The sequence below is a fragment of the Thamnophis sirtalis genome, unplaced genomic scaffold (genome assembly GCF_051295495.1).
Source record: "Thamnophis sirtalis isolate CommonGarterSnake01/CBP01778 unplaced genomic scaffold, rThaSir2_p1.2 scaffold_2, whole genome shotgun sequence".
Taxonomy (NCBI): domain Eukaryota; kingdom Metazoa; phylum Chordata; class Lepidosauria; order Squamata; family Natricidae; genus Thamnophis; species Thamnophis sirtalis.
The window spans coordinates 138,219,409-138,240,596 of NW_028261382.1; the positions used below are offsets into that span (position 1 = coordinate 138,219,409).

General features: G+C 38.3%; 1 protein-coding gene across 1 annotated transcript in view; it reads left to right on the forward strand.

The window, feature by feature from the left end:
- TOX (thymocyte selection associated high mobility group box) overlaps positions 1–21,188 on the forward strand; it is a 233,444-nt gene that overhangs the window by 130,133 nt on the left and 82,123 nt on the right. Inside the window, exon 3 of the mRNA XM_087707035.1 lies at positions 9,471–9,713. Coding sequence (XP_087563161.1) covers positions 9,471–9,713 — 243 coding nt within the window. The remainder of the gene's footprint in view (positions 1–9,470; positions 9,714–21,188) is intronic.

Here is a 21,188-nt window from a genome sequence, read left to right on the forward strand (position 1 = left end):
TCATTGAATATATTTGGGGCTTTGGAAGCTTTACTCCAGGTAAAATATCAATGGTGCAATCTATCAGAAGATTTTTCACTAAAAACATCCTTGAGGTCCCAATATTCCCTTGGTATTCTTTCCTCCCCCTCAATCTTCTCCTGCCCCCTGGCTGCCAGTGAGGGGGTAGTAGTATCAGAGGCTGGAGCTTCAACTTTACCCTCTGGGGATGTGGATGTCCGAATCCGCAACCACCCCTCCCTCCAGTTTATGCGTGGGTTCCATCTATGGAGCCAGGGGAGCCCCAAAATAAGGGGCCGGTCCATGCTAGGCACCACAATAAAAGTTATCATTTCTTGGTGGGTACCCATCCACATCTCGATGGGTTCAGTGGAAAAATGAGCAGGACCGCCTCCCGCAATAGAGCCATCTATTTGGCAAAAAGCAATAGGGATTTTTAAAGTCTTTAGTTTCAAACCTAGCTTCTCCACCATTTCAGGGCTTATCATGCAACGGGAACACCCAGAATCTAATAGAGCCATAAGGTTTTCTTTTGCGCCAGAAGAGGGCACTCTAAGCTTGATTGGGATAAGCATAGGGCCAGAGCAGGAATTTACCCAGTGATGAGAATCCTCATCATCTGTGTCTTCAGACGAGCTGGGGCTTTCGTCTCTTCCCTCCTCTGGCTCGAAGCCTCGAGAAACATTTTCTGCAACGAGGGCGGCCTCCTTCCTCTTGCCTGGAGCCTTCTCAGGTTTCCTCTCCCTCCAGGGGGAGTGGAGCAGGGTGCGTCAGCTTGATTCGGCAATTCACAACACGATGCCCCTCCTTTCCACAGCAGAAACAAGCGGAAGGCTTGGGTTTGCCTGCAAAACCTCCCCTGCCCTCACTTCTTGGGCGGGGGGTTTTAGGGGGTAGTGGTGGGGATTTCTCAACTTCTACCTATTCCATGCAACGAAGCCTGATTAAGTCTAACTCAATGTCTGCAGCGTTCTCATACCAAGGTTCCAAACGACGGGGAAGGCGTCTGTTTATGCATTGCTGGTAAACATCTTTATCCAAGCCATCAGCGAATCGATCCAGCAAGGCCTCTTCCGACCACCCCCTCATATAGGCCGACAACTCCTGGAATTCCTGCACATATTCAGGCACAGTTTTCTTTCCCTGTCTAAGGGCCGTAAATTTCAGCCTAGCGCGATGCTCGGTCAAAGGGTCATCAAACCTTCTCCTCATGGCTGCCATAAATTCATCAAAATTCCTCAGGAGAGTTACTATTATGCAATCCCACCATCCAGTCAGCTACTTTCTTCTCCAAAGCCATCAACACCATTCTCACTTTAGATTCATCTGTGACTAAATCAGGCCCATATATTTCCATATAATTCCAGACCTGAATAATAAACAACCCGAGACCTCTGGGTTCTCCATCATATTTTATGCTTAAGGGTGGGACCTTAGCCATCCGGCGTCGCCGCCCCCCCCCCCCCACTCTCGGAATATCTCTAGTCACAGAGTGGGAGGTTGGTGCTGGGTTTTCTTGCGCACATCCCCCTTCGGCCCCTCCAGTCTCCCTTAAGCTATGCAGCGGGTACCTTTTCTCCAGTTCCTCTGCTGGTTCCCTTTCCACAGCTCCCTCTCGACTTCAGCGTTTACTCCATGCCTCTTCGAGGAGCTTCATGGCGTGGGAGATTTTGTAGTCTTCCTCTCCAGAGCCACTCCAGTCAGCAGCTGGTTTTTTCTTTGGACTCCTTCTCGTGACTCCAGTTTGTAATTCCTCAGGTTCCTCTTTCTGTCCCACACCCCAAGTCCATCTGGGACGTACGGCAGGTTCTTCCACTCTCAGGTCGGCTAGCATTTCTGTTAGAGATGGTGCTGCCGTTGCCCCCATGTCTTCCTCCTGGTCGCTTTCATGCAAAGACATTTTCTTTTCTTTCTATGAGGGCACCCCCCTCGGTAGTTGTTCGCTCCGGGTTGGGTGTGAGGTGAGATTCAGCTTATTGTTAGGTGCGACTTCATTTAATAATCAGGAAAGAAACCACTCAACTCCATTTGTTTGAAATTAAGTGTACTTTTACTAATTACAAATGAAAAGTAGCGAAGCTAAGCTGAATCTGGTTAATTAGGCGCAAAAGCAAAGAATATCATGTATGATGCAATCCCCTCCCCTTGGCACCCCAGTCCATAGTCCAATTATAATTCACCCAACTGTCAGGTGGGAGATATCTTCAAAAAACATCACCAGGATGGAATGCTGGACAGTTAACCTTGGCGGGAAACTCCCTTCCTCCACATGCACAATAAGATGGTCAGGTCAGCATCTAGAATATTCCTCCAGCACATAACAATTTCCTTCCCAAATACCATGCCCCCCCCTCCCCGTTTCAATGGCAGCCGAAGCAGCAGTAAAGCGGAGCCTGACAGTTTCCTGGCAATATTATCTATATATTAATATAACTGGAAACTCATGGGATTAAGCACTTTCATCTAATGTGGAACACTTTTCAGAGTTAACTTTAAAATCAAACTAGGGGGAAACATTATTTTTAACATAGTCTTCCATTCCGATGTCCTCTGTATGTGTTAAACTTCTCCCAGGGCTAGGACACTTGGCCATTTTGGTGGAATGAATTCAGTATATGTGGAAAGTATCTGATTAGGGAATAATGAGCACATTGGAGATAGTTCCCACTACTTATTGATTACTTTAAAAAGTCTTTAGACATCCGATAACCTGAAATATAAAAATTGGTCTGAGCTTTGGTATTAATTTTCATAGATGGTAGTATAAAAGTTAATCACATATGAGTAAATTTCTCATTCTTATCACTGATTTAATAATAATAATGTAGCATTCAGTGTCTTTGTATTTTGTTTTACAGTTGCATTGTTGATTGGCTTTGTCTATTTTTTTGTTTTACAGCAGCTTTCTCTTGATCAGTATAATAAGCACGTATTATGTTGTAGCCTATATTCCCCCCTTTTTATGTTGATATCTGTGCCTTGAAGTTTATATAAAAGAGAGAATTTCCACCTCATTTTAAAAAGTATGTTAGTTTTGCCCCATTTTACAACCTTTTTGGCCACAGTTGTTAAGTGAATCACTGCAATTGATAAGTTAGTAACATGATTGTTAAAGGAATCTGGCTTCCCCATTGACTTTGCTTGTCACAAAAGGTGATCACATGACTCTGGAACACAGTCATAAATATGTGTCAGTTGCCAAGTGTCTGAATTTTAATCACATGATCATGGGGATCCTACAAAAAGTATAAGTGTGGAAAAATCATATTTTTCAGTGCCATCGTAACCTTGAACTAGCACTAAGTGAACTGTTGTAAGTTGAAGGCTGACTACATTACATGATTGAACATTATTTGGCTACTGCCTAGATTTGTTTGTGGGCATGAAAATACTTCGGAACGTTTTATTAGACAATAGCAGTGAACTGTTTCTTATGGTTAAGGTTCCCCCTATAGGTCAAGGCAGCTTGACCTATGGACCTTTGACCCAGTAAAACGATAACAATAGCATTCCACGGATTAATCTATTTAGTCTCCCAACGTCTGGCATCTCAACAAGCCCAAATTACTTACTCCAACTGTCTTCAGTATAACATTCAAATGATTACTCTGTACAATCCCACAGGTATTCATTACAGATAAAATTGCTCTTTCTACCTTGCGTACAAGCTGGATTTTCAATGGGAAATGAAAGGCTGCCTGGAAAATAGGACACCTAATTAAGTTAAACTACTCTAGCATTTGGCTTGACATCTTCATTACTCAAAATTAAAAAGAAGCTTCACTCGAACATACAGATTACTATTGTTTATGTTGTTGTCTTAAATTGGCGTCTCACACAGCAGCCTGTTTTCCAGAATTATATATTTTAATAGTTCACATATTTCTTTCAGTTTATAAAAATGTCTGAAGAATCAGGGGAGTTACTTATAATCGTCCTTACATACAATAAGCACAAGCAGTCTAATGGCTCAAGGCAAAATTATTTAAATGGCTTTTAGACTTGCACGGTTCAGTTCGTAACTTTATATTTATTAAATTATACCATTTTTATAAACTCAGTACAATGTAATAGAATAAATTGCATTGTAATTGTTCCAAAGCTAAACCACGCCCTTTGTGAGAGATTTAGACTGCATAATTTCCCAAAGACTTAAAAATCAAGGGTTTTGTTTTTGCTTTTAGTTTATTTTAAATATTGATCCTTTAAACAACCCTTTCAGCAGAATTGCAGATTTTTTTTAGTGTATCCTAGGTGACATCATATTCCTTTCCATATTTTATCTACTGTATATTTATATGTAACTGAAATCTCTGGGGAAAAGTAGTTGATGTGAAGTCAATCTGATTGAAAGTGTCCTCATTTAATATTAGTTTTGCATCTTTTAATGTTGCCTATAATAAATTATTTATAGGAATGGTGTCATTTAGAATGAGATTACTCAAAAGACTTTTTTGATTTTGTCTTGCAATTTGCTGTTTTTAGACGACATTGTAGCAAACTTTTGTGTCTCTAAGTGATCATTCCATATACATAGCTTGCTGATTTGGGATTCGGCATCAACAATAATGTAGTTTGTTGTCATAAAATCTTGTGTTTCACATGGTATATTGGCAATGCCCAGAGCCCATTGTGACTGTTGGAAAAGGAGCTGTGTACTGTCCATCCCCATGGAAAGTAAACCTCACCTTTCCTTGTCACAATATTGTTTTCTGCACACCACTAAAGTGAGTATGTAATGTACACTTGGAGTCCAAGCACACTTATGGCATCAAGACAAACGCAAATAACATAGGAAAGGACTATTTGCTGATGCAGTTCTGTATTGCACTGTTTAAGGATTTCTCAATGAATTTGTCCTTAACTGTAAATTTACATATTGACTGCATGAGTCTAAATGCTTATTTACTTATACAATTTATATAGTCACCCATTTCACAGTGGCTTTGAATGACATACAAAAATTTTAACCCAAAGGAAGTGTGAACAAGAAAAATAAAGCAAACGATAATCGTTTGTGTCTCAAGAATATCTCTGTTCAAAGAATCCATAAATTCAAAATAAGGAAATCCAAAAGTAGAAAGTAGGTCAACTAGAGTACAAGAATAAAACACTTTAATTTAAGAAACCATCATGCAATACTGGTGTGTTTTAACGGCTGGATATTTATGCCGCAGTCTTCAGAAACTCCATTCTCTATCAACTTCTTCTAATCCATGAGTAATCAGTCAGATTAGAGGTAGGTTCCTACCAGTTCAGACCAGTTCGACCAAACCAGTAGTGGTTTTCTGGCCTGCATCACTGGAATTGGTAGCGACTCAAGCCTGCCATGCCTCCGAAGCACTTCTCCAGTCGGGTGGTATGCTTTTTTTCCTTTTATAATGTTCTGCACATGTGCAGATCTATTTTGGGGCAACTGCACATGTGGGCAGAATGCGACTGGTGAGCGAGCAAAGTGAGCATGCATGTGCAAAATTGCGCACACACTGAACCAGCAGTAATGCCGCAGCAACCCACCCCTGAGTCACATAGATTACTCATTAGAAGGCTTGGTCTTACAATACATTTGGAGTAGTTTTTTTGGAGTAGTTTATTTATATGCCGCCCTTTTCCCTGGGGGGACTCAGGGCGGCTTACAATTCAAAAGGAGGGGAAAACAAACAGATTAACACATAATACAGTACATCATTAAAAGCACAACATTCATACAATTCAGGTGGGTTACGGTCTTTAACCCCAGGCCTGATGGGATAGCCAGGTTTTGAGGGCTGTGCGGAAGGTCTGGAGGGTGGTGAGGGTACGAATCTCCACGGGGAGATCGTTCCATAGGGTCGGAGCTGCCACCGAGAAGGCTCTCCTCCGCGTGGTTGCCAGTCGACATTGACCGGCAGATGGAACTCGGAGGAGGCCTAATCTATGGGAACTCCCTAGGTGCCTTTCAGTTAATCCTGCTTTGGTATTTCTCTAGTTTAAATCTCTAAATTGGACTTGTCTGGGGTGATTCCTTGTTCTGATAAAACAGGGTTTAAATCAGTATGTTCCTGAAATTTATAGTATTAAACCAGACCACAGTAGAAGTGGGTAGGACTTCTCAAGGAGGATAATCACTTTGGAAACTGGCTTTGCTTGCCATTTAACTTATTTGATACAAGCCAATATGATAGGCATTAATTATAATACATATAAAGGTTGCAGGTATTGGGTATGTCTAGTTTAATGAAAAAAGGACTAGGAGGGATACGATAGTAGTGTTCCAATATCTAAGGGGCTGTTACAAAGAAGTGGGGGAGGCGTCAACCTATTTTCTAGCACCTGAAGGCTGGACAAAAATCAATGGATGGAAACTAATCAAGAAGAGAACTAAGAAGAAGTTTCCTGACACATATTTCCTGACAATGTAAACAATTAATCAGTAGAATGACTTGCCCCCAGAAGTTGTGGGTGCTCCAACAGTGGAGGATTTTAAGAAGAAATTAGACAACAATTTGTCTGAAATGGTATAGGATCCCCTGCTTGAGCAGGGGGTTGGACTAAAAGAATTCCAAGGTCCCTTTCTGTAATTCTATTAATCATGCCATCGAGTACATATGCAATTTACTGATAGCTCTTGTGCAAAGTCAGTTTTGTTTGTGCTGCTTATTCATTTTATAACATGATAGAAATATTAATTACAAGTTGCTCTCTTATCCATGATACAGTGAGGCCATAACTTCATATTTTGCTCTAAAGGACACAAAAAGATTGCTCTCAATAACTACTTGAAATTATGACTCATTAAAAGCATGACTCAGTGTAATTTCTTCTCAGCTATAATCTGTATGTGACAAGAACAAAATAGAATAGGAAATGAGAGGATCTAAGCAAATAGCAAATGTTTTTGAACTTTTTGAGCATTAGAAAGTACACTACAGTACTATTTATTATTTACACTATTTACTGCTCCAGTAAATATTCAGAAAAAGCCATAAAAATGGCCATTGAAGTGCTGATATAACTTCTACTTAGCTGTAAAATATATAGTTCTGCTGAAAGGAAGTACTTGCCAAATGTTTGTTAAAGAACAAATAGTTAACAAAAATGAATACAATTTATTCTAAAAAAATGGGAAAAAAGAAAATTCAAACTAATTTTCTAGAAATGTTCATTTGTCTTGTTGACATGCAGCATGGCTGTTGGTTCCCTATTATTTAGAAAATTATCACTCCAGTTCTGTCAGTCATTCACCATCTGCTTAATTAATATTGTCAGCCAGCAGGAAATTGAAAACAGAGAAATCAACATTTAGGTGAATGTCTTTATATTACTTTGCATAAAATATTTGTATGTGGTGTGTAATATGCAAAGGCACAAGTCATTTGAACAATGTGTGCACTTCTGTGCACACATATACAGTCCATTTTGCCCTCATTATATATTAAACTGTTTTCTCTTAGCTTGCATTTAAAAAGGAATGTAGACCTGGCTCTGGGATTGTGTGGGAAATGAGTGAACCATTTAAGCAAGACTTTAAAAACAATTATTCAGTTCTGAAAGAGGGCAGTGTAAGGAAGAAAATCAAAGTAACTTTACCTTGATTTTATTTGATTTAAGATGGAGTAGACAGAAACTTGGACAGGCTTTCAAGTTTCTGTTATTCAGCTTAACAACAATAAAGAACAATTCTTGGAATGGCAACTGTGTCTGTTTCTTGACCTTGCCTATTTTGAAGGGTTTGAACTAGCCCTCTAGACCTAAAATTTGGTGATGGAACTTTGAAGCAACTCACTGTCTCTAGAACCAGTTTTTGAGGCATTGTTATAGCATAATCAATTGCAGATTGATCGGTTGATTGCTTAATTGATTGTGTCATTTTTTTATTCCTAGCAACCTTATAGATATATTTTCTCTATGAAGATCTATCCCTAACATATTTTTTTTCAGATCTCCTGGTAGTGCCTTCATGGTAACTGTAACTTCATTGCTGGTCATTCTCGTCTTCTCTTTCTTTCCAGTTTTGCTACCAATAGATCCTTTTCCAGAGAGCTAGGATTTTGCATAATGTATCCATAATAGAACAATTTGAGCTTGATCATTTGTGCCATGAATGAGAACTCTGGACTGATTTGTATGATGGTGCATCAGTAATAGATGGTTATACAAATAACAAACTGCACAATGCCATGATGCAGCTAGCACAATAATTTGTATAAACCTTACTTCAGCTGAAAACAGTTCCACAAGTTACTGCACAGGTGGCATTGTCCAGAAAGTCTACTGGTGAAATTTAGGGATAGGTATCTCAAGATCAATTATTGACTTTAATGATGCAGTGTGAATCATTTATGGTTCAATTCAACTGATATTTCCTATAAGGCCACCTTTTGTCCTTAGTCTGCCGAAAAAACAGACAAATATCTCATGCTGCTCATTGAGGGCAATAATGGATTATTGGAAATTACCAGAATTGTTTGCAAAATTTTAGAGATGCTTTTTAGCTAGGGAAACACCAGCAAATTAGGGGAAGTAAGAATACTCTTGAGTTTGTGAGTACATACAGTAGTGGATTTCCAGTTGTTTGCCAGAGATGAGCATTGGAATGATCATGCCCTGATTAACCCATTTTAGAAAGAACTTTTAATGATCTTTTGTAAAATGTTGGGAAGAACTTCTAATGATTTCTTGTAAAAAATGTAAATAAAGACTCATTGCCTTTCTCTATCATCAGGTCTTCTTTTCAAGCAATCTTAGGCTACCATAGCCAGGATCCTGGTCTACTGTTCCTGAGCTGCCACTCAGCTCCTCTAAAGAGAATAGTTAGATTTGGCCAAGGCAAAAGATTCTGATTAACTAAGTTGACACTACCAATAATTGTGGATGGACATAAGTATTCACTATTAAGATTGTTCTTATTAACATAAAAAAGCAGAATCAGAAGTGCTGTATTTTCATATAGCACATTTTATATCAAAGACTATTTTTCACCGGATATAGCAAATTAAATTTATTATTCTTTTATGCACTATAGAACAACACTTAAGAACAAGATTTTCTCCACTTGTATTGTTTCTGCTCTTGAGTGGCAATGAGTGTTAGGAGACCTTTTTGATCTAATATTAATTTTATAAATTGCATTCCACTTCTCTAGGTCCTATTCAGCCCCGTGAAGGCTCTTAGAAAATTGTAATGAAGCCTTAAATTTAACCACTGAGGTGAAGAGAATTCTACTTAATGGAAGCTGTGAAAATATTAAAGCTTTTAAACTTCCAAGAAAACTATTTTCTCATTCCTTGTATGCCTTAATACAGTAGATAGGTACTTTAAAGTGTGTAAAGAACTATTTCCTAACATTATGCCACTAATAAACTTCATTTTGCTTGTAAACGTTATATTGCTTACAGTGTTTTAAAAAGTGTTTTGTCACTTTGAAATAGTAATGGATTTCTTTGCTTTTCATGATAGTTTAATTAAACTTTTCTTTCATCTTTCCACAGTCTTTTCCTGGTCCAAGCCTTGAAAGTGAAGATTTTAACATACCTCCTATCACTCCACCTTCATTACCTGACAATTCATTAGTGCATTTGAATGACACAGAATCTGGTTATCCTTCACTGTGTCATCCTATCAACCATAATGGCCTGCTTCCATTCCACACTCAAAATATGGATCTACCTGAAATAACAGTCTCTAATATGCTTGGCCAAGATGGAACGATGCTTTCAAATTCTTTATCTGTGGTAAGCTTATTAATTGCATATGTGTTTGTGTGTATGGATATATGTATGCATGTATATATGTATCTAAGAAAGATTTTTGAAACATATGTTTTTCAAAACAAATGTACTATTTGTAATTTGATAAGAAGCTTACTTTAAATACCCGATAAAAGAGATATGGAGATTGAAAAAAGTATTACCCTCTTTCCCAAATCATTAAGGATACTTCTAAATTTGAAGTTAGAGGAATATCTTTCAACATAATGAAGATAGTTTTGCTTGTTGCTAGCCATTTCTCTGTTTTTCAGATACAATATGTGTGTGTGTGTGTGTGTGTGTCTGTGTGTGTTTAGAATTAAAGTCTCCCTTTAATTATTTATCAGCACAAATACAACATATATATATGTTGATAAGGAGGAGACCTGTGGCATAATGGCTAAGACGTTTGCCTAAGATGCAATACAGCACAGGTTCGAATCCCAGTAAGGGTACGGCTAGCTGATGAGAGCTAAATAGCTTGAAATAGATCTATACTAGTCTCCCTTTATTTATTTATCAGCACAAATAAAACACACACACACACACACACACACACACACACACACACATATATTGGCAGAAGTAGAAAGGGAATTCCATTGTGGATACTGCAGCAGATAAAACACTGCTCTACTGTATATAATTCCTGGAAGCCAGAGATAAATAAAATGGATGGACAGCATAACATTATATAGAGATTAACTATATTTAATATGCAATTTTAAATACCCTTAAATGTAACTAGATTAAATTTAGAAACTATGGTGGTCCCATCCACTTTCTGGAGAACAGCCTCCAGAATGTATATGTCAATGTTTTCCAGATTGTCTAATATTTGACATGCTTAGAAGGAGAAAAATAATCTATGTGGCTGCAATGAGAGAAGAATTGGGTTTATAATAAAACCATGCATGATTAGGTAAAGAGTTCTGATTGAATTGCTAGTTTCAGCTAAAACTAATGAACTTTGTTATTGTTGTTGAATACAGCATGCAGCAAAATCACAATCTTGTCTCAAGCTTTTTTAGCGTTGAATAGTATATTTATTCTATGGGGAAAGATTTGCAGATGGTATTCTTCGTTATTTCTTTTTCTGCATGTATGGTTACTTTCCATGGCTACTGAATTGTTAGAAAATTATTGAGGATCAAATAGCCCTTCATGAAAACTAGAATATTTCACTGAAACCTAGACCTTAACAAGGATAATGGGCCAACCTTATTAGCCTTTCACAAGGCATTGAAGATTTTGTTGTTCCTGCAGGCATTTTCATATGGGTGGTGGTGGTGGAGTCTGCCACCATGGGTTATTAATAGTTAATAATACTTTATCCTTGGATCCTTGGATGTTATATTTGGAGAAGGGTGTTTGTTTTTAATCTTCTAGGCCACCCATAATCATTTGTGTGAGATGGGTTACTATATAAATTACATTTTTTCCCCTGGACTGAATTAATCTCCATTTCTACATGCAGTCTAAATACTGCTTCAAGTTTCACCTTTTGGGATGAAATGAACACAGACTTGATATAACGAAAAATATCCGAATCATATGAAGATCTTAAGAGGATAAGAATAGTATTTAACACATGTGTACTGGATTCCAGTGATGGTATATTGCAAGACTGTTTCTCTACTGAGGGCTAGAGTTTATTTCCCTAAAGAACTGAAGTTTCATATCTATTTCTTTCAAAGGAAAAACAGTAGAATTTTGAGAGCTTGTGGATATTCAGACTGAAAAAATCATTTAAAAAAAGTAAATACAGGTAGTCCTCGACTTAAAATGGTTCCTTTAGTGACCATTCAAAGTTACAGTGGCACTGAAAAATGTGACATGAACCATTTTTCAAAGTTACCTTCTTTCCAGAATCCCCATGATTATGTGATCAAAATTCAGATGCTTGACAACTGGTTCATATTTATAACTGTTGCTGTGTACAAAAGACATTTTGCGACCTTGGGGCAAGCAAAGTCAACGGGAAAGCCAGATTCACTGAACACCAGGTAACTAATTTATCAACTGCGATGATTCACTTAACAACTGTGGCAAGAAAAGTAATAAAATAGGGCAAAACTCACTTAACAAATGTCTCATTTCACAACAGAAATATTGGGCTCAATTGTGTTCATAAGTTGAAGAATACCTGTAAAAGCCAAGTTGGGTAATATTCAAGATACTTTGGGGTTTTAATAAAAACTGGAAGAAAAATATTGATAACTTAAAAAAAGAAAGAAAACACACTTCAAGATACAACAGCTGTAGTGGCCTAAAGATGGAACTCTTGCCTCACAATCAGGAGGTTGTGAGTTCAATCCTAGGTAGAGGCAGATGTAAGGTTGCCTGCTTGGGCAGGGGGTTAGACTAGATGACCTGCAATGTCCCTTCCAACTCGGTTAATCTGTTACTATTGTTCATGGTTTATTTAGGTTCAAGTCATTTGCTTCTTTTAAGTGTTTTTTTTTAACCTAGTAGAGCCTGGCTTTTTAACAAATAAAACTTTTGTTAACTTTGTTAAATACTTATAAAACTAGTATTATAATTAATTTTTAATTTATGAGGAGAGGTGAACAGATCTTACAATATTATTTTACATTGATTTTATATTTCACATTTTAAAAAGCATGTCTTTCTATAATTTTGAAAAGAAATAATCTATGAAAATCATTTTAGCTGATATCTGAAAACATCAGCTGCTATTTAATTTAAAATGTACTAGTCATGCAAGACTATGATATTTCATAATATTAGAAGTATGAATTATGCCTTTTTCTCAGTATAACTCTACCAGCCACATGTAATAAAACATTTGGCTCACATATGCCCCATGAATTTATAGCTATAGTTGGAAGGCTTCCCTGGAATCATGCTGCTAGGTTAGGAAGTGAATAGGTAATAGAAGTGAAAGATAATGGAAACAAAATGTAAGGATATTAGAAAAAAAATAAAGTATGTAACAGGAAAAGGAGTACAGTTGATTTTGTAATAATATTCATGAAAAGGTTTTGAATATTAATCATAAAAGTGACAAGATATCAAAGAATTTTCAGCTTCCTCAATAAATGTAGCTTGTGAATTCCATTCTATTCTGCATTGGCTAGACCTATATCAAAAATTTTGTCCAGGTCTAGATAACACATTTTAAGACTGATTACCAAACAATTGGGAGAGATGGAAAAAGGATGATAGGATGATAAAGAGAATAAGTCTTAGAAGAAAGCACTGCAGAAATTTTGGAAATGATAGATGGCAAATATGATAGCATTATTTAAGACCTGCTATTGTCCAAAGAGTACAGGACATGAAATAGTGGTTTAAAAGAAAAGGAAGGGGAAAATTTTCTTTGATTTTCTGTCCTGGGCAAGGTATTAGATTGTGTCCTCAGTTCTGTTGCTAAGTAAGACAGTTGTTGAGTTTTGCCCCATTTTATGACCTTTCCTGCCACAGTTATTGAGTGAATCACTGCAATTATTAAGTTAGTAATACAGTTGTTTAGTGAATCTGACTTTGCTTCTTAGAAAATTGCAAAAGGTGAGACAGGATCACAAGAAACTGCAACCGTTATAAATATAAATATAAATATGTTAGTTGCCAAGAATCTGAATTTGGATCATGTGACCACATGCTGCAACTGTCGTAAGTGAAAAATGGTCATATGTCACTTTTTTAAGGTGCTGTTATAACTTCAAACAATCACTAAATGAACCGTCATAAACTGAGGACTATCTGCATGTATTTAGGTATTTAGGTATTTATTGGGATTTATATGCCGCCCTTTTCCCTGAGGGGACTCAGGGCGGCTTACAACCACAAGGAAGGGGAGGTGCAAGGTCAAAACAAAACAATATGTGAACAACAGAAAAGTAATAAAAAACCCAACTTTCATTCAACAGTCAAACACTCGGGCGGGTAATTAGGAGCCTATCCCCAGGCCTGCTGGGAGAGCCAGATCTTGAGGGCTGCGCGGAAGGTCTGGATAGTGGTGAGGGTGCGGATCTCCATGGGGAGCTCGTTCCACAGGGTCGGGGCAGCAACAGAAAAGGCTCTCCTCCGCGTGGTCGCCAGTCGGTATTGACTGGCGGATGGGATTCGGAGGAGGCCCAGTCTGTGCGATCTAATTGGTCGATTTAGGGAGGTAATCGGCAGAAGGCGGTCTCTCAAGTACCCAGATCCACTACCATGGAGTGCTTTAAAGATGGTCATCAGTATCCTGAAGCGCACCCGGAGACCAACAGGTAGCCAGTGCAGCTCGCGGAGGACAGGTGTAACGTGGGCGAACCGTGGTGCGCCCACTATCACTCGCGCGGCTGCATTTTGGACTAACTGTAGTCGCCGGATGCACTTCAGGGGCAACCCCATGTAGAGCCCATTGCAGTATTCCAGTCTAGAGATCACAAGGGCTCGAGTGACTGCTGTGAGAGCCCCCCGATCTAAGTAGGGCCGCAACTGGCGGACCAGGCGAACCTGGGCAAATGCCCCCCTGGTCACAGCCGACAGCTGGTGATCAAAAGTCAGCTGTGGATCCAGGAGGACTCCTAAGTTGCGGACCCTATCTGAGGGGTATAGAATTTGACCCCCCAGTCTAAGCGTTGGTGTATTAGCCAAATTATTGGGGGGGAAACACAACAGCCACTCGGTCTTATCCGGGTTGAGTACCAGTTTGTTAGCACTCATCCAGTTCCTAACGGCCTCCAGACCCTGGTTCATCACGTCCACCGCTTCATTGAGTTGGCACGGGGCGGACAGATACAATTGTGTATCGTCCGCATATTGGTGGTATTTTATCCCGTGCCTCCGAATGATCTCGCCCAGCGGTTTCATGTATATGTTAAATAGTAGGGGTGATAGGACCGAACCCTGGGGTACCCCACATGTTAGGGGCCTCAGGGACGATCTCTGCCCCCCAACTAACACCGACTGCGACCTGTCCGAGAGGTAGGAGGAGAACCACCGCAAAACAGTGCCTCCCACTCCCACCTCCCGCAGTCGTCGCAGAAGGATACCATGGTCGATGGTATCGAAAGCCGCTGAGAGGTCCAGGAGAACCAGGATGGACGCATAGCCTCCATCTCTGGCCCTCCAGAGATCATCGGTCAATGCGACCAAAGCGGTTTCTGTGCTGTAACCAGGCCTGAAGCCGGACTGGAAGGGGTCAAGATAACTAGCTTCCTCCAAGGCCCGTTGAAGCTGAAAGGCCACCACCTTCTCAACAACCTTCCCGATAAAGGGAAGGTTGGAGACAGGACGAAAGTTATTTAAAATGGCTGGATCTAACGATGGCTTCTTCAGGAGGGGTCTCACCACCGCCGTTTTAAGTACGGCGGGGAAGTGCCCCTCCCGAAGGGAGGCGGTGACAACCGCCTGGATCCAGCCATGTGTCACCTCCCTGCTGTTAGCCACCAGCCAGGAGGGACACGGGTCCAGAATACAAGTGGAGGCACTTACAGCTCGAATGGCCTTGTCCACATCCCCTGAGGCAACTTCCTGGAACTCAACCCAGAGCTGATGTAACAGATGATCCTCCTGCGTCTCAGCTGGATCTACTGCGGTGGAGTCCAGGTCCGATCGAAGCCGAGCTACTTTGTCCGCCAAGAATTGAGCATAATCCTCAGCCCTACCCTGCAAGGGGTTTCCCGCCTCCCTCCTATTAAGGAGGGAGCGGGTTATCCTAAACAGGGCGGCTGGGCGTGACTCGGCGGACGCGACCAAGGAAGAAATATATGATCTTTTCGCAGCTCTTAATGCTCGGACATAGTCCTTGGTGCAGGTAGTTAAGAGTGCTCGGCTTGCCTCGGACCTATCGGACCTCCACTGGTGCTCTAGGCATCTCCTCCGGCGTTTCTTCTCCCGGAGTTCCTCGGTGAACCAGGGAACTCTCCGGGATCCACTGACCCGGAGGGGCCGTAGTGGCGCAATCCGGTCGAGAGACTCCGACGCCGCCGAGTACCAGGCGGCAGCCAGAGTCTCCGCCGAACTGTGGGCGAGGGTATCAGGAATAACCTGATAATTGCTATTCTTGATCTGACTGGATCCAGAGAAATACTTTTTCATTTTCTTTTTTCCATCTTTTCTTCTTATCCTGGGTATGTGGCACAGAAGCAATAACCAGAGTAACGAAGAAGACATTGTGTAGTGTAGCATATTGAAAGTAACCCAAGCCGCATCATACAAAGATATCTTTATCTTTATGCTGATTATGATGAGACTTGATTGCAATATTTGCAAGGCCATAGAGATGTGATGAAATCTGAAAGGTATAACTTCCTTGTTTTAGGAAAGTGCTGTCACCTCAGGGAGAAAAAAGAAGCTAAACATAAGACAGCAGTGTAATCTGGATAGAAGCAAATGTAAATGCAATTTGAGATTCACTCAACCAATGCAAACTTTCTAAATGATAAGAAACAATTCTACCACTCTCTTCTCTTTTCATCACACACTACCTGTCCTGGGCCTCAGAGTTTAAGAAAGATCCTCAGAAACTGAATCAGGTTAAGAAAATGGTAACAAAGATGAGTAGAGAAGTTGGTATTAACAATTATTAAAGAGATTGAAAAAGATTAATGTATTTTTCATGAGACATGAAGACTAGGTGGTGATCAAATATCATATATCAAGAAGGCATAAGAAGGTCAAGGCATGTCTTCTTTTGTTTCAGATTAGATGACAGATTTCCAGATTACAGAAATAATTAATTTAAATTGCAGGAATAAAGATTTTGATTACATTTTAGAAAATACTTCAAATCAATGAGAACATTTTAACATTGGAGCCAGTTCTCAGAATGATGGATTTCTTTCAGTGAATGTGCTCAAGTGAATTCCAGACAGTAGGTTTGTGCAAAAAGTTGAAACAAGTGGTTTGCAATATATGCTAGTGTGATTGTGACACCTTTCTTGATGCGGATAACTCTTTTGCAAGTTTTGCATGGCTGCTTCACATATTCCCAATTGTCTCTGAAGGCATACACAAATAACAAACAGTTTCACTGGAGCCTTTAGCAAAGCAAAGTTGCCATGAAAGGACATAATTGTGGAAACAGCTCAGAAACAATTTTGAAGCAGCAATTTAAAAGACATAACTACTTTGTATTTACTTACTTACTTATTTACTTACTTACTTACTTACTTACCTACCTACCACATTTTTCACACTATAAGATGCACCTGACCATAAGACACACCTAGGTTTACAGGACGAAAACAAGAAAAAAAATAATGAATATGGAGCGCCATCTCACTGTGAATATGGAGTCCTGAATATGGAGCAGCAGTGTAGTGAGGGCAGAAGGTGGAGCCTGGGAGGATCACAGATAGTTGTTCCCTCATGTGCCCGCATTGCAGAAAAGAGACAGAAGAGGCAGACAATGACAAAGATAAAAGTGGCAGGGTTCAGCACTGTAAAAGGACAGCAGCCATATTTTTTGCTTCGTAAGATGCACAGACATTTCCACCCACTTTTGGGAGGGGAAAGTGCGTCTTATCGAGCGAAAAATACGGTACTTACTTACATACATACTTACTTACTTACTTACTTACTATTTATTTATTTATTTATTTATTTATTTATTTATTTATTTATTTATTTATTTACAGAATAAATATTGTACATTACAAAACTCTTCTTTCAAATGCTTTGCCCATCTTTATGACGTAGCTATCTGTTGGATTAATTCCTGCATTCAGCATGGGTTGGGACTCAATGGCTGAAATAGCAATCTTTGTTCTATAATTCTAGGAGGATCATCATCTGCTGAGAAGGACTCTGTATATCAGTAAACATCGACAATTTGTTTAATTACATTCCTGTTTCAGATTCCTTCCTCTGAAACATATTAGCTGGATGAATTGTTGGCTACTCAATGCAAGACAGTTCATCATGCAATTATTCTGCCAGGCCATACACATTTTAGTAGTGTAAGACCTCACATCTCTGTCAGTGACTATCTGTTGGATTGTCAGTCAGAGCAAAATCAAGTAGGGGAGCAACATATATAAGTTAATTCCATTATATATATTTTGTGTGGTCCTTGGTGCTGTCATGAGCTTGGTTGTTTTCTTGCAGATGTTTCATTACCCAAACAAGGTAATATCATCAGTGCTAGATGTTACTCTGACCCTGATGATGTTACCTAGTTGGTGTAAAGAAATGCCTGTAACAAAATAACCAAGTTCAAAGAGCATCAAGCTCCTGTCATTTCAAAAATATCCTTCTTTATTGGAAAAAAATATTGCTTCCTTAACTATATTTGACTTTCTCTTCATACTGGTACAGTTGCTCCAGAATTTTTGTCTTTTCTCTTGTTACTTTTATGATTTTTTATGTAATTAAAAATTAGGAAACTGTCAGAATAAAAGGATAATTCATTGAGGCAATTTATTTGCTCATATTTAAGCATTAGCCAATTAGTTATAGGGAATGAGATGTTTTGTGAAAGAGAACAAGAAAATGAGAAATGTTGTCTGCTGGTTGTTAATAGGATGGCAGCCCCATCTCTATCCAGAATACAAACGATTCCTCAAAATCATTCTTTTTCTGTTCTGTTATATCATTATAAAAATAAATTTATTCTGTGTAAAACTAACACTTTTTTGTCAATTGATATGGCTGTCCATCTCAAATTCATGACTCTGGCTGGATAATAACAATTGGAAGCAGCATAAATAACATAAAACATTAACAACAGCAAAAAGGATAATACTTAGCCAAATTAAAAAACAAAATCACCAGCAGGAAATCAACATAAAAATTGTATGAATTCTGCCAGACATCCAAATTCCAGGTCCCATGACAAAACTATATCTTTAAAAGCCTTCTGAAAAGTCAACATGGTTGGGCCAATCTGATCCCTGGGGAAATTATTCTATGATAACACATTGCTTTGTTCTATGTAAAACTGACATTTTATTCTGTCTTCCCAGTGTAAGTCTTGAATCTATCATCTATTACTCCTTTCCATTCTTTGCTCCAATTGAGAGCTTTGAGAAGCTAATCAGCCCAAGATAATTCAATATAACACCTGCTAGATTGTATTGAATTATATTGGATGACTGTAGATTTTGGATCTTTTTTGAAAAAAATCTCTTTAGTGGATACTATCTACTCTATTTTAACAGTACATTCTCTTAATGATAGAATAGAACATATCACCATAAACATTATGACATATTTTAGAAAATAGAAAGAAATGTTAGGATGTATTTTACTTCCTTTAAATACTTAAACATTTTGAATGTGATATCTAAAATAGAAAAAGACAGCAAAAATGGTGGATTTATTACCCAAATGTTACAAATGTTGTAATAATAATAACAAAGGAAGGATAAAGAGGGGAGGATTATTTCAAATGAAGTATATATTAAAAGCACATTTTAAATTCTAAATGGTAGTAAACAAATATTTTGAAAAGAATCATACCTGGAAGTAATTAGATTATATTTTGCACTCAAGGCAGCTATATTGGTATTCCTTTCTTCGTGACCACAATTAGGACTAGCAACTTCATCATTAAGTGATGCAGTCACTAAGCAAAATATCACATTACTACAACATTATGTAGCTGTAATTTGCAAATTTACCAACAGTTTCTCCATTGACTCTACTTATTCTAAATTGATTGAAATGTGGTAAAGATAATCAAACAACCATAACATACTGCAACTGTTGTAAACCTCTGCCAGTTGCAAAACACATTTCCATCACAAGACCATAGAGACACTGTGCTAGTCATAAATGTGAGGACTGCTTGTAAACTGACTTTCTCTGTGATTTCGTAACTTTGAACAGTACCCAGACAGGGCAGTCCTTAAGTGAGAGTTACCTGTATTATACAAATTTTGCCTTTTTAATGGAACAATCTGCTTAATTACTCAATATCCTTTTAGCACCCTGCTTATGGTCACTAACTCTTCTTAAACAAGAGCTCCTGCTAAAAAATCAAATATCTAAGAATTAAATTCTTCCTTTTCTCTTAATTTAATAAATACATAACTTGGTTGTGTGCCTTTTCATTCATTTCATTCATTAAATCACGCTAAGTAAATTTTATCAACATATTTAATATTCCCCCAGAAGTTACTTTAGAATGAACTAAATAATCAAATAAATGTCTGATGTTAATTATATTCTTGGAAATTAAAGGAAAAGAGAAGCATCCCATTTATAAAATTGTTGCAGTAGATATAATTAGGACCCAAAGTTTTGTGTAGCAAGTGACAGAAGGATACACAATAATTATAGTTTGTTGACAAGTGGGAAAGAATTCCTTTTTTATCTTACAGCTTTAGAAACCAAGTGTAAATAAATATGCTATTTGACAGATTGTAATTGCCATCAGCAGGGCATCTTCCCCTTGAATCTGATGGTGTTATTAAAAGGGGGATTACAATTAAGCATTTTATAAAGTGACGTGGAAGTCCATTAAATTTCTCTAACAAACAGTAATTTGCATTTGATGCTTCTACAGCACTATTTTATTTGCAGAAATGTTGTTGGCTGTGGCCTCCCCCCCCACCCCCCGTTTGGGTCTCCTGCTGCTCTTTTTGTGCTTTGATAAATGATATTAAGCACTCATTCTCTTCTTTCTGATTCACAGTCCACTTGAAAATATAGTATGCCAGTGATGGATCTCTTTGACTCTTACATGAAACATGCAAGACAAGACAAAACGAAATATTGAATTCCTTTGATATATCCAGAACATTATTCCTTTATGTTGCAAATAACAGATTCCATTCAGTTTTGTATTAAATCTGTTTCAGTTAAGATCAATAAATTTGTTTCTTTTTTTTAAGGAAAAATACTTTTAAGTTTCAACTTAGGAAAACAAATAATATTAGTAAAGGATAAAGAATTAAATAGATATTGAGAGTTCAGGGATTTTAAAAGCTTAATTCTCACATTTTTCTTCAAGATTCTCTGTGGGCTTTCATTTTTCTTTTGGTTTTAGATTCACATGCTTATTCTTAATCGATACTTTTCATAAGAAAATAGCCATATTATGCTGTGGTCAAATAGCTTCCCATTTCAGTAGCTAGAAAGCTCCTTTTTCTGTTGGTGTATAATGTAAATATTAGGCATACTTAAATGATGCAGAGACATATCATTTAATCAGCACAAACATGCACATTTCTTGACACATGTGACAGAGATGTGTTTAGCATAACAAAATCTATAAGATAAAAACAAGAAACAACTGGCATCAGTGAATTTAGGGAAACTCTGGTTTTGGTATGGGTTAAAAGAAAGAATAGAAAGTGAACTAATCAGCAAACTGGATGACTTGCTTGAAGAGGCAAAAAGGGGTAGATTCCTGTAGATTTCTGAACTGCTTGATCTTTGTCTTTGGTTTGGGCTTCTGCCTCTGTATATTTATTTTCCTGTGTGTTAGATTACAGAGTCACCTGACTGAGCCTGGTTTAGTGGTTGCTATGTGCTGGTTTTGAAGGTACTCTGGCCCTAAGC